The sequence below is a fragment of the Bombyx mori genome, chromosome 26, assembly GCF_030269925.1.
Source record: "Bombyx mori chromosome 26, ASM3026992v2".
Classification (NCBI taxonomy): Eukaryota; Metazoa; Arthropoda; class Insecta; order Lepidoptera; family Bombycidae; genus Bombyx; species Bombyx mori.
The window spans coordinates 1928893-1942226 of record NC_085132.1 but is presented as its reverse complement, the minus strand read 5'-3'; the positions used below and the strand labels follow the sequence as shown (position 1 = coordinate 1942226).

General features: G+C 40.7%; 1 protein-coding gene across 1 annotated transcript; it reads right to left on the bottom strand.

Annotated features, from left to right (window-relative positions):
• Nucleotides 1–1339: 1339 nt before the first annotated feature.
• Nucleotides 1340–13024, bottom strand: LOC101735767 (methionine--tRNA ligase, mitochondrial). Its single transcript, XM_038020569.2, has 10 exons — nt 12854–13024; nt 11401–11499; nt 10745–10926; nt 10147–10266; nt 7720–7828; nt 7041–7159; nt 5375–5526; nt 4451–4656; nt 2681–2854; nt 1340–2206 (listed from the first exon to the last, which is right to left on the bottom strand). The coding sequence occupies exons 1-10, from the start codon at nt 12936–12938 to the stop codon at nt 1809–1811; spliced, it is 1644 nt and encodes a 547-aa protein (XP_037876497.1). The 5' UTR covers nt 12939–13024; the 3' UTR covers nt 1340–1808.
• Nucleotides 13025–13334: the final 310 nt, after the last annotated feature.

Genomic DNA, 13334 nt, shown 5'->3' with positions numbered 1-13334 from the left:
TATAGACGTATAAAATATAACAATTATGGGTAAGTAATGAAAATAAAAAAAACTGATTGTAGTTAATACTACTAGTAACATATATTGGAGCACTTTAATACAATTTTATTGTAAAATATAAATAATATTCTTTTATAGTTTGAAATTAATGATTAACTCTTCACACTCATTGTTCATTCATGTGATTGAACGAGAACTGAACGCATCACTATTACTTTAAATATAGCAACATTATTTCACAAACTGACATTAGCTACTGTCAGCTGGCTTCGTCTAATTAAAAATCCGACTATAGTAAAGCTGTAGGATTGAAATGATTTTAATAGACCTAGAAATATATATTTTTTGCGCATCGAATATGGTTATTGCCTATCATTTATGTACAAAGCAATTATTGTCGCTTAGTCACGTTTGCCTTTCAAGCGTCGATGTACTTAATGGATAGGCTAATATTTATATGAGTGTTGGATTCCCTACACCAGTTGCGGGGGCGTTAATCATGAGAATCTTTGTGGGGGTGAGAAATAATAATGTTAATTTTAAATGCTCAGCGAAGCGGACGGGTACAGCTAGTGTTGTATACAGTTGACTCTAATCTGACGTTTCGAGGTTGTGATTGATGTCTGTGTCCACTTGACACGTTTATAAAAACTAGAAGTCCCGCAGTAGTCGAAATTTGACTATAATTCATTGGAATTGTAAGTTTGTACACACACTACAATCACAAATTTCGCGAAAGATACACTATAAAGATATTAATAAAAACAAACAATATTTAATCTATTCTCAATTTGACAACAGACGTCAAGAACAAAAGTTTGACAATAAATAGTATACATACGTGTGTGCGTCAAGTACATGGTATGTAGAGTGTGTAATGTTTTCTTTATTGATTTAATGTATCTTTTATGCATTATTTAAAAAAAATATTAGCATTCTGCACTTCATCTCTATATTCTCTATAAGTGTGGGAAATTTCATAGTCCTCCGTCCGCGCAATTTTCGTAAAAAGGGATACAAAGTTTTTGCTTTACTTATTAATATATAGGTAACAACCTGCAGAGTATGTACTGAGCGTCATGCGGGTCACACAGCTGGACGCAGTGGGTGAGTTTCCAGTAGACCCTTCGAGGGGGTTTTGGGGAATCTTAACCCACCATTCTACGCTCTAATAGTGATTCGTTCAAGTTGTATTTACACATAAGTTGCACTTGAAACTTGGACCTCCCCTTTTGAGGCTCGTTACAGGGAGGGCTCCCTTTTTTAACATCAAGTGGACTGTATACTTCATACAATGACAACGGCAACAAAGACGAAAGCCTCAATAAAACAAAAAATATTATTTTAAAATTTTAATCATACGATCCATCACAAAGAACGTTCACTAAGATCAGAATAATATGTTACACGTTATCATCGTCGCCCATGGACATCAACTGTGGTAGGGCTGATTGAAAGCCGCAACTTACTAATAGTATATATACAGTTCTCGTCAATTCGACACGACGGGGCTCGATATTATCGCCCCTTTGAGTTTAGATGGAAGTACCCTCATGATATATTTAAGCAGAGTTGTAAAGATACTCTGTGTGCTTAGTGCGAGTTTCTTAACGCTCTCGATAGCGTAAAAGTTAGCTCATATTTGTATGGAATGGGCTCGTTTACGTACGTTCGCCGCTAGGGGCGCTGTTCCGACTGCATACAAAATTGATTTAACTTTTACGCTATCGAGAACGTTAAGAAACTCGCACTAAGCACACTGATGCTGAGACTATTTGTTTGACATCGCGTGGCGGCATCTCCGGCGGTCACGCACTCGCCTGCTTCTTGTGCAAATTGTCCTTGTCTTTACTAATCCTGGGAAACAGTACGAACTTCCCGCCCTGGATGCGTCTGGTCTCGTGTATGGCGTCGGCGGCTTGCCACGAGGGGCGCAGGTCCCGCCAGCCCCGCTCGGCCACCGCCAGCCGGTCCAGCAGCCGCCCCGCCAGCCCCGGCACCAGCGGCTGCAGCACGATGCCGCACAGCCGCAGCGTCTCCATCGTGATGTGCAGCACCGCGTCCAGCTCCGACTGACACTCGGCCTTGTTCTTCAACTCCCAGGGCCTCTCAGTCTCGAAGAACAGGTTCGCTTGGTGGAGGCAGTGCATCACCGCATCTGCCACCTTGTAGAACTCATAGTTCGAGTAGTGTTCGTAGCATGCGTCTGCGAACGAAACGGACCAATAAGTGTATCGTCAGCCCCCCCCCCCCTTTAATTTTCAGCCCACCTGGTGTTAAGTGGTTACCGGAGCTCATAGACATCTACAACGTGCCACCCACCTTGACTTAAAAGTTCCAAGGTCTCAGTATAGTTACAACGGCTACCCCACCCTTCAAACTGAAACGCATTACTGTTTCACGGCAGAAATAGGCAGGGAGATGGACCTACATGTGCGGACTCATAAGAGGTCCTACCACCAGTAATTACGCAAATTATAATTTTTCGGGTTTGATCTGTATTACACGATGTTATTCCTTCACCGTGGAAGTCAATCGTGAGCATTTGTTGAGTACGTATTTCATTAGAAAAATTGGTACCCGACTGCGGGATTCGAACACCGGTGCATCGCTCAACACGAATGCACTGGACGTCTTATCCTTTAGGCCACGACGACTCCAAGCTAGCGCGGGTGGTTACCGGGCAGGCGGTCGAGCGCGTGTCGCAGCGGGCGCGCGCGGGGGTGCGGGCGGCGCAGCGCGGGGAACTCTTGTCGCGGGTTGAGCGCGGCGCCGCAGCAGCGCGAGGCGAGGTTGCCGAGCGTGTCCGCCAGCTCGGAGTTCGCGATGTTGATCAGCTTCGTCTCGCTGTAGTCTGTGGACCGCAATACACTATGCTGTACGAGAGCTAACAATCATAACAATCATACCTGATCCTGTAGACCGAATGGTAAACAGTCGACGTCGCGCTAAACACGTCATTACAGATCCTCACGATCCATGATCAGTGCTTTTAGATACCACAAGCACTGGTCACCATCCTCGTTAAACCCGTCGCTTGCGACGAAAGGCTCGGTGAGTAAACTAACCCACAGATACAGCCCACTGAGTTTCTCACCGGATCTTCTCAGTGGGTCGCGTTTCCGATCCGATGGTAGATTCCGCGAAGCACGGCTCTTGCTAGGGTCAGTGTTAGCATCACTCCGGTTTGAGCCCCGTGAACTCACCTACTAGCTAAGGTCACGCTGAAATAGCCCCTCAAGACTCAAGGCTATCAGCTTAGGTAGGAAAAAAATAACAAGACACTGCTGACCGACAACGGATGACATCGATGATTCTAGAAGCTGGGTCACAGCGCCTGAGCTCTTGAGGCAATCCCCCATCTTTTTTGTCCCTAACTATTCGCTGGTAGCCTAAAAGACTATTTCAGCTTCTCGGAAACAGGTAGGTGAGCTCACGGGCTCAACTTGAGGGAATATGCTAACACTAACCCTAACAAGAGCAGTGCTTCGCATAATCTACCACCGGATCGGAAACGCGACCCACTGAGAAGATCCGGCGAGATACTCAGTGGGCTGTGTCTATAGGGCGCCCTTCTTGACTACCACTATGACAATCAACTCTTGAATTATGTTCTACATACCGTAATGTTCGTAGTAAAAAAATTTGACTAAACACATATCGAATGAATCTTATGTATTTGCTTAGTTGGGTGGACGAGCTCATGACCCACCCAGTGTAGTTACCGGAGCCGATAGTCATCAACAACGAAGATACTGCTACCCACCTTGAGACATGAGATTTTACAGTGTAACGGCTGCCCCGCCCTTCAAACCGAAACGCATTACTGCTTCACGGCAGAAATAGGGTGGTGGTACCTACCCGTGATCTTCATCGAAGATTTGAAATATTATGTTAATTTTGTATGAAACTACGTGATTTGCATTGTTGATACTATAGCCATATTTCAACTTGTGGGTGCCCCAAATATGCAACACATATATAAACAAACATTACTAAATTCAACAAAAAGGACACGTTTTGTGAAAAATACCCATCGAGACCAACTCTATGAGGACAAACCAGACGAGTTTAGTCATAGCTTTTAATTTAACGGTCCGACCAAACAGTGTGTTTAGTGCGAGATTTTTAATGTTTTCGATAGAGTAAAAGTTAACTTAAATTTGTATGGAATTGGAATTTTTGTCAACGTTTGCCTCCAGGGGCGCTGTTCCAACTGCATACGAATATGAGCGAACTTTTATGCTATCAAAGACCATTAAAAAAACTCACACTAAGCACATTGATGTTTTTATCTTTTTTTTATTGCTCGTGTAGGCAGATGAGCATACGTCCCAGCTGAGGGTGATTGGTTACCGTCGCCCATGGACTTCAGCAATGCCAGGAGCAGAGCCAAAACTTTCCCCTACTTAAAGTGGTGATATCGGCGAGGTGGTGGCGCGGTACTGACTGGCGTCGTGCGGCAGGGTGCTCCCCCGCAGCAGCAGGTAGCGCAGCGCGGCGGGGGGCGCGGGCACGCGGCGGGGGGGCACGGCGTTGCGGCGCGACTTTGACATCTTGCTGCCGTCCACGGTCCAGTGCGCGTGGCACAGCAGCCGCCGCGGCGGGGGCCGGCGCGCCGCCATCAGGAACGCGGGCCAGTACAGCCCGTGGAACCTGTCGCGATCACCCAGCTGTCATCCACGATGTAACCATCGGACAATCCGCGGCAATGGAGGCGACCACTCAACCTGGATGACTTTGAAACTTTTATAACAAACTTTTTCGCCTGTGTGTTGCATGTCGCGTGACGGTCGGCCGCGGAGTAGGGATAAAGTGAAAGGCGCTCGTCAGAGCAGCCAAGGCCAATATGGCGGCGCCTATAGTTCGCAGCAGCTGACCGTGTAGTGTATAGACTATTACTCATTTGTGCCAGTGCTCCACGCTATTTTGTTTTTGTCACTGTTTAATGTAAATGTTGTTTTTCAGAGTTAAATCTCTATAATGTGAAAAAAAGTTTCACTTTTACCGTGGTTTCATAAAACCACACAATCCTTTTTTTTTGTTATTTAATTTTTTTGTTAGATGGGTGGACTAGCTCACAGCCCACCTGATTGTTAACTGGAGCCCATAGACATATACAACGTAAATGCGCCACCCACCTTGAGATATAAGTTCTAAGATCTCAGTATAGTTACAACGGCTTCCCACCCTTCTGACCGAAACGCATTACTGCTTTACAGCAGAAATATGTAAGGCGGTGGTACCTACCCGTGCGGACTCACAAGAGGTCCTACCACCAGTAATTACGCAAATTATAATTTTGCGGGTTTGATTTTTATTACACGATGTTATTCCTTCACCGTGGAAGTCAATCGTGAACATTTGCGCTCACTTGAGGATGTCCTTCCCGATGACGTGGACGTCGGCCGGCCAGGGTCGGCCGCGGAGCTTCATCGCGTCGTCGTCAGGGTAGCCGATCACGGTCAGATAGTTGATCAGAGCGTCCAGCCACACGTATATGCTTTGCTCCTCATCGTTCGGGACCTGGAGGTGGAAGGAATGTGGTTTGCTGGTGTGAGTGTTCCTCAATTGTTTTATATTTGCCTTTTAGCTCTGAGACCCTAATAAATAGTTGTACGTAGAGGAGGATAGGTTGGAAGAGATCGCTTTGAGCTATAAGATCGCCCATTGTAACTCCAGTTCATTAATAAACGCTTTCACCTTTACTTTTGCTAATAGCATTTATATTCTATTCTGTTTCACTCTCATCTGAAAGAAGACCTACTTAATCAACTTATCTTATTAACTTATTTACTGGTGGTAGGACCTCTTGTGAGTCCGCACGGTACCACCACCCTGCCTGTTTCTGCCGTGAAGCAGTAATGCGTTTCGGTTTGAAGGGTAGGGCAGCCGTTGTAACTATACTTGAGACCTTAGAACTTATATCTCAAGGTGGGTGGCGCATTTACGTTGTAAATGTCTATGGGCTCCAGTAACCACTTAACACCATGTGGGCTGTGAGCTCTTCCACCCATCTAAGCAATGAAAAAAAAGTACAGCACGATATATTGCGCGCGAAGACTGAAACAGCGTCGAGGGTATCCTGAGCGACTGGTACTAGATTACATAGATATATTTTCTTTAAGACACAAGGTTCCATTCGTATTGAATTAAAACTGTGCTGTCTTCCAAGCGGAAAGCATTACTGCTACGCAGCAAAAATAAGCTGGATGACGGAACCTTCTAAAGCAGAGGTCCCCAAACTTATTTTGTCTACTGCCCACTTTGAGAATAAATTATTTTTTAGCGCCCCAATTTTTTCACATCCTTAAAAACCACTATAGCAAGAGCTCAGTCGGCTCTTTTTTTCTGGGTCTGTTACCGCCCCTCTTTAGGTCTGCCGCGCCCACAAGGGGGCGTTATCGCCCACTTTGGGAAAGGCTATTCTAAAGTGAGTTCAAGCTCTACCTATCTTAAAATCTTCAATCTGCGGGAACATCTTGGCAATGGTACTGAGCTTCATGATGTCCATTAGATGTGTCACAAAAAGTTATAAGAAAAAGCATGATTATAAAAATCCAATTGAAGACATGAGTGGATGAAGGGGTTACGTACCGTTTTTAAGATTTTTGAGTTTTTACATTGAATGAAGATGTTATGTGCGTGTCTATACTAATATTATAAAGCTGAAGAGTTTGTTTGTATGAACGCGCTAATCTTAGGAACTACTGGCCTGATTTGAAAAATTATTTCAGTGTTAGATAACCCATATATGGAGGAAGACTTAAATAAAATCACGCTAAGATAAAAGCACCAATAAAGAACATTTAAAATCGGGTTTTTTTCTCTTTTGAGAGCTTCCGCTGCGTGTGCTGCGGAAACGGTTAAAGTTTCGCTAAAATAATGTATGACAGAATTGTTCCCCTTTAAGAGATCTTAAAAAAGTCCGCGACAGCATATGTCTATATTGAAAGGTTGGCTCACTATAACGTTTTTTATGCGTATCATATCCCCTTCATCCACTCATGTCTTCATTAAGCCGCATTCATTGTGCTCACCCTAATGGCCCAGTGCACTCTGGACGAAGGTCTGCTGACGGATATGTCCGGGAAATAAGTGTCGTTTCTCAGCATGTCCAGAAGCTGCTTTTGGTATTTGGCCGGTGTCACAACACCATCTGTCGGATGGAGGAATGGTTTTCACTTACCTGGATACGGGGGAGAAATATGGGAGAGAATTACCCCTCTACACATACTGGACTTAAGAATTAGTAGTGGAGACCTTTGAAGTCGTCGTGGCCTAAAGGATAAGACGTCCGGTGCATACGTACCTAGCGATTTTTCTAATGAAATACGTACTTAACAAATGTTCACGATTGACTTCCACGATGAAGGAATAACATCGTGTAATAAAAATCAAACGCGCAAAATTATAATTTGCGTAATTACTGGCGGTAGGACCTCTTGTGAGTCCGCACGGGTAGGTACCACCACCCTGCCTATTTCTGCCGTGAAGCAGTAATGCGTTTCGGTTTGAAGGGTGGGGCAGCCGTTGTAACTATAGTGAGACCTTAGAACTCACATCTCAATGTGGGTAGCGTTTTCGTTGTAGATGTCTATGGGCTCCAGTAGAGACAGATATCATCTCAACCTCCCGAAAACATTTTGTTTTAATTAATTCTTATTCTATAAATTCTTTTTTTGTATATACAGATGTCAGGTAAAAAACTTTAAGTACCAGTCCTGAGCCACTCCTGAAGGTGAGTTCTGAAGGCGCTCATCCTGAACATATAGTTGGACTCTTCAGTCCACTCGACGGGATGCCCCGAGTCCGTTGCCACTTTTATCTGTCAATTGACATTATGATGATGATATTAATTTATCCCTAATGGGAAAGGCTTTAGTTCATACAGCCAGGTCTTGTTCTTGGTAATAATTGGAGAATTTTGGTAGTTTTAAAGGCCGAAGCTACGTCTTCATTGTTCTCAATTGACATTAACGTGTTGACTGCCGCGTAGGTCACCGGTGCCCTACGAGATATCTCAAGATATCTCAAGGTGGGTGTCGCATTTACGTTGTAGATATCTATGGGCTCCAGTAACCACTTAACCACCAAGTGAGCTGTGAGCTCGTCCACCCATCAAAGCAAAAATATATACTAAAATATATGGTGGGAAAATAAATTCTATGTTTTTTTTTTATCTGTGTGCTTAATGCGAGTTTTTTAACTTTAGTCGTCGGAGATTGTAATATAATGTCTTTCCAAACACAAATGGAGACAAAGAAAGTTTTTATTTAAGACGAACACAAAATATACAAAGAAGGAGAAAGTAACAAGAAATAGATAGTCCAAGCAACACAAGCGGTACACGAAACAAAAAGCAAAAATTATAAAAGGCGTAGAACAGAAAAGATAATACGGGATGCGCGCTCGCAAGGCAGATTTCGACTGGTGACGGTGGATCGGTAAAAATGCGACGACCGGTTCGTCTATGCCCCGATGTACTAGCGAAATATTATCGCCGCCGCTATACTGCAGTTATCGCCTGACTTTGCTTGTGAATTTTATTTTGTTTAGTGTAAATAATGTTTTGTATGATTGTGTGATAAATGAATGTGTTGATATAAAATAAAGTATGTATGTGTTGTTGTGTAGTGTAATTATAATAAAATATTATAAAATAAATAAATACATGTGAGTCACCCACATCACTCCCCTCCGAAGACCGTGCCTACGGGCGATAATAATCAGGAAAGTGTACTCTCCTGCCTGATCGTGTTGTTTTTACTGGGACGTGTTGGTGTGATGGAATGGGTGGTGTATCTGGTGGAGATGTGTGGTTTAAGGTCGTGCCGGTGTCATTGCACAGTATATATGCCGGCTTAAGGCGATCTATACTTACCGTCACAGCTTTGTTTTTGACAAGAATAGAAAAATATTTATCGCCTCTTTTAAGCACTTCGTGTGGTCCTGTATAGGTAGGTTGAAGTGAGCCACGTAACAAGTCCATTCGGAGGAATACTTGACTACAAGTGGCGAGGTCTTTAAAAACGAATGTTTTTTGTGTCGAATGGTGTTGAGGAGGGACTGGGCGTATCTTCTCTGCAAAGGACCTCATATGAGCCAAGAAGTCGGTAACGTCGGTAGTGTGGTGAGTGATACTATGGCCGAAGAATTCGCCGGGTAGGCGAAGAGGCTCGCCATACACCAGCTCTGCCGATGACGTTTGGAGGTCTTCCTTGAAAGCAGTCCTTATACCGAGAAGGACGAGTGGCAAGGTCTCAGTCCAGTTTGCGTCTGCGTGGCATGTTATGGCAGCTTTTAGCTGCCGGTGAAAACGTTCAACCAAACCGTTGCACTGTGGATGATATGCTGTTGTTCTACGGTGATCAAAGCCGATGGACTTGGACAACCGTAGAAATAAATCCGACTCGAATTGTCTGCCGCGGTCGGTGACAACCTCGACAGGACAACCGTATCGGGACACCCAACAAGAAATGAATGCTTTGGCCACTGTTTTAGCGGTGATATCGGTCAGAGGTATAGCTTCTGCCCATCGCGTAAAGCGATCGACGGCTGTAAGGCAGCACCGATAATCACCTGCTGGCGGTAGGGGTCCGATCAAGTCTAGGTGGACATGTTTGAATCGTGCTGAAGGTAGGTCATGCCTGACTTTGCTTGTGAATTTTATTTTGTTTAGTGTAAATAATGTTTTGTATGATTGTGTGATAAATGAATGTGTTGATATAAAATAAAGTATGTATGTGTTGTTGTGTAGTGTAATTATAATAAAATATTATAAAATAAATAAATACATGTGAGTCACCCACATTAACGTTGTCGATAGTGTAAAAGTTAAGCCAATTTTGTATGGAGTTGGAAAGTTTGCCTACGTTTGCCGCTAGGGGCGCTGTTCCGACTGCATACAGAGTTGAGTTAACTTTTACGCTATCGAAAACATTAAAAAACTCGCACTAAGCACACTGGTGTTTGAACGCGCAATGTAAAACCACTAAAAATAATCTGACGCGCGGGGTTAATGATCCTACGGCGTGTCTTCGCTTTCGATTACGAAATATGAACTTAATGAAACAAATAATTATGCTTAGGTATACAACGTTTCAAGGCATTAATTCCTTAACAAGTTCTATTTAGTACACTCACCTTCTCACCGTCTCTGATCTCTTCTTTAATGTGTGTCTCGGGTACAAAAGCCTCATCGTTAACGCTGTACCATCCTGAATATTTTGCTTTGTAAATGTAATCATTTTTGAGCAGCTCGTTCTGTGTAAAAAATCACCATCAATATTGTAACTGTCCTATCGGTGCATTTTCTTTTCAATCGATTTGAGTTTGGAAGGTTGCCATTGGGCAGTATTGTTACGCATATTGAATTTGTTATGAAACTACTAAAATAATACAATCAACATGATAGATACATTTTGTGATATTACCAACACAATATTAATTTTAATTTTTAGATGTTATTGTTGATTAATTATAAATGTTCTTTAAATATTTGAAAACATAATGCATTTTCAGCTAGTGAAATAAAAATATGTATATATCACATTTTAATTTGGGCCACTGTTGAAGCCATGTCTTATTTTGACACCATTTTCACAGGGGTATGGTAAAATTGTGGCTTTAGCACATTTAGTTCAGTTTGTTTTCATGAGAGGAACCGAGAAAGTCTGTATTCCTCAATCAAATCTGTATGGCTCAATTACCTTTAACCAGATTTTTACTTTAAACATCTTACCCAGAAATGTGTAACTGCTTTAGTATGTCTTTCCTCAGTTGTACGTATAAAATCCGTGTATTCGACATCAAAATCCTTGAATAATTGCCTGTACTCATTGCTCACGGTGTCACAGTAGTGCGGTAAGGAGAGGTTAGCTTTTAATGCTGCTTGCTGGATCTTTGTACCGTGTTCGTCTGTACCTGCATTGTATTATTGATTAGTGATTTGTTGATTAGTGCATAATTATTTTCTATGCTCTTTTAAAAATATTATAATTCTATTTTGATATTTGCCTAGATAATTTAGCTTCTTTCAAGTCTCAGATGAAACCAGAATCATTACTGTTTCATGACAGAAATAGAGGGAATGGTGGTAGTTATTTCTGTGCACTCACGAAGCGCTGTAATAATAGTAACTGAGCAAATCATATTTCCACTACACAATGTCATTTCTTCCCCATGGAAGTTATTTGTGATGATTTATTAATTATATTATATTTATTATATTTACAAAAAATTGTATCTGCTTTAAGTTTTGAACCTAGTTGTACTAACATCACTTGATCGAAATATACTGTGAATTTATTTAAGCTTTGAGCACTTACGCCTTAATTAAGACTTAAATTAATACCAAGTTGAGTAATACATGTGGGTTGCTCAATGCTGGTACCTTACCCGTACTGAATATGACATTACAGTCAGGACTGATGAGCTTTTCAAACCTCTGTATGGCATCTGCTACTACTGCTGAGTACAAGTGACCGATGTGTGGTGCTGAAACAGTTGAATAAATATATCAGTTAAATAAATATCTAAAGAAAATCTTTATCGTTTATGGAATGAGCTCCCCTCCACGGTGTTTCCTGAGCGCTATGACATGTCCTTCTTTAAAAGAGGTAATTACCATGGGCGACGGTAACCACTCACCATCAGGTGGGCCGTATGATCGTCTGCCTACAAGGGCAATAAAAAAAAACCTTTAAAACTTTTTACTTTAAAAAATATATTTTTCTTATATGTAATCACTCACTTGTCTGTCATTGAGTGAAAACAGAGTTCAGTTTTGTATAGTTCATATAATAATACTGTTTAAAATAATAATTTTAAAAGAGATTAAGGGGTTTAAATATTTTCTTATTATATTAAAGAAAACACAATTCAGTATTTTATTGTTTATTCATTCTGAAGTATTCCATATCATTATATATATATAAACCTTTGTTTACTTCCCATCATTTAAGAAAAGGTGGTTTGGCTGTGCTATTGTCGATGTCTACAAGGTCCCATTAGTAATATACAGCGGTAATTAAGGAGAAACAAAAAAGCAATCATAATTATTGTTTAATGACTTAGTATTGCACGAACTATGAAATAATTTTATAGATGTTGAAACATACTTTAATCAGTTGACATACAAAATCAAAAAGCTACATGAGTGTAGGAGGTATCCAACAGCTTCCATATTCGATTATGGTCTCAGGAAACATGAATTCATTAAATCAAACTAATACTTTTTAAATCTGTGATCTTCCACATCAAACTCCGCATAAATATATTAATTTTACTTTAAAATGTTTCCTGTTTATGATGGGTTAAATGTTGTTATAGATAGAATAACTTGTTCTCAAGTAGCAACATCAAATCAGTGCTCTAAAATCAATCATTGAATCAGAGTAGATCAGTACAATGATATTGATACAGTTGACTTCTGTCTTCTCTGTATTCAGCTTACTTATTATCTGGTAAATTATTAGGTTGTACTGTTTATTTTTGTCTCACAGTTATCATGTGTGTTTTATCTAGTTAAGCAGAGAAATAAACAAAAAATATAGGATTCAATTTTTCTTTAACATTACGTAATTTTTAGTGTTAAAAGTTAAATTTATATCGCTATAATGTTAAAATGCGCTGGAAGGAATTGTTCATGCATATTTCTTTTCTTCATTTTTATCATAATAAGTGTTCACATTAATGAATACCTATGATGACCGAATAACTATACAGAAAATTATGCCGATCAGCCTACGAACCTATATTACTTAACACCACTACCGAAATTTAATTTAACAAATTTTGTATACAGGATCATAAGTGTTTTTTAATTCTATTTAATCCAATGTTTACTTACGAGCGTTAACGTAAAATATCGGAGTCGTGACATAGAATGGTCTTTTTGCGATCGCCGAGGATAGTAAGCGCAAAGTCAACCGCATATTTGTAGAGTAATAGAAAAACCTATAAAATATGAAAAAAATTACAGCTGTTCTTTGAAGGGTTATTATTTATATTAAGTGTTTAATCTATGGTTATTATTACTTACTATGTTTTTTTAAGGGATTTTATGACCTGGTAACTAAGACCTTTAGGGCATGTCTTATTTTAATTTATTATCCGAAAATCAAAAAAAATGGCGCGGCGTGAGGCGATGGTTTGCTTATTAGACATAAAATAACTAATAATTGGGAATAATTGTTTTTATAATCTTAAAATCAGCAATAGTCGTCGAACAAACGATAATCGATCAAAATTAATTAATCTGAGCGATAAAAATAAAGATATCTAGTAAAGGGAGCCAACTTAACGGTGATCATTTGTTTAATTAAATATAA

Bases quoted from the DNA above. Each gene is read 5' to 3' on its own strand.
- LOC101735767 (XM_038020569.2), bottom strand. From the start codon at position 12,938: ATGCGGTTGACTTTGCGCTTACTATCCTCGGCGATCGCAAAAAGACCA. The intron at 10,927-11,400 runs GTAAGGTACCAG...AATACAATGCAG, and splicing joins TAATGTCATATTCAGTACGG to GTACAGACGAACACGGTACA. The intron at 2,207-2,680 runs GTAACCACCCGC...TTTCGTTCGCAG, and splicing joins CGCGCTCGACCGCCTGCCCG to ACGCATGCTACGAACACTAC.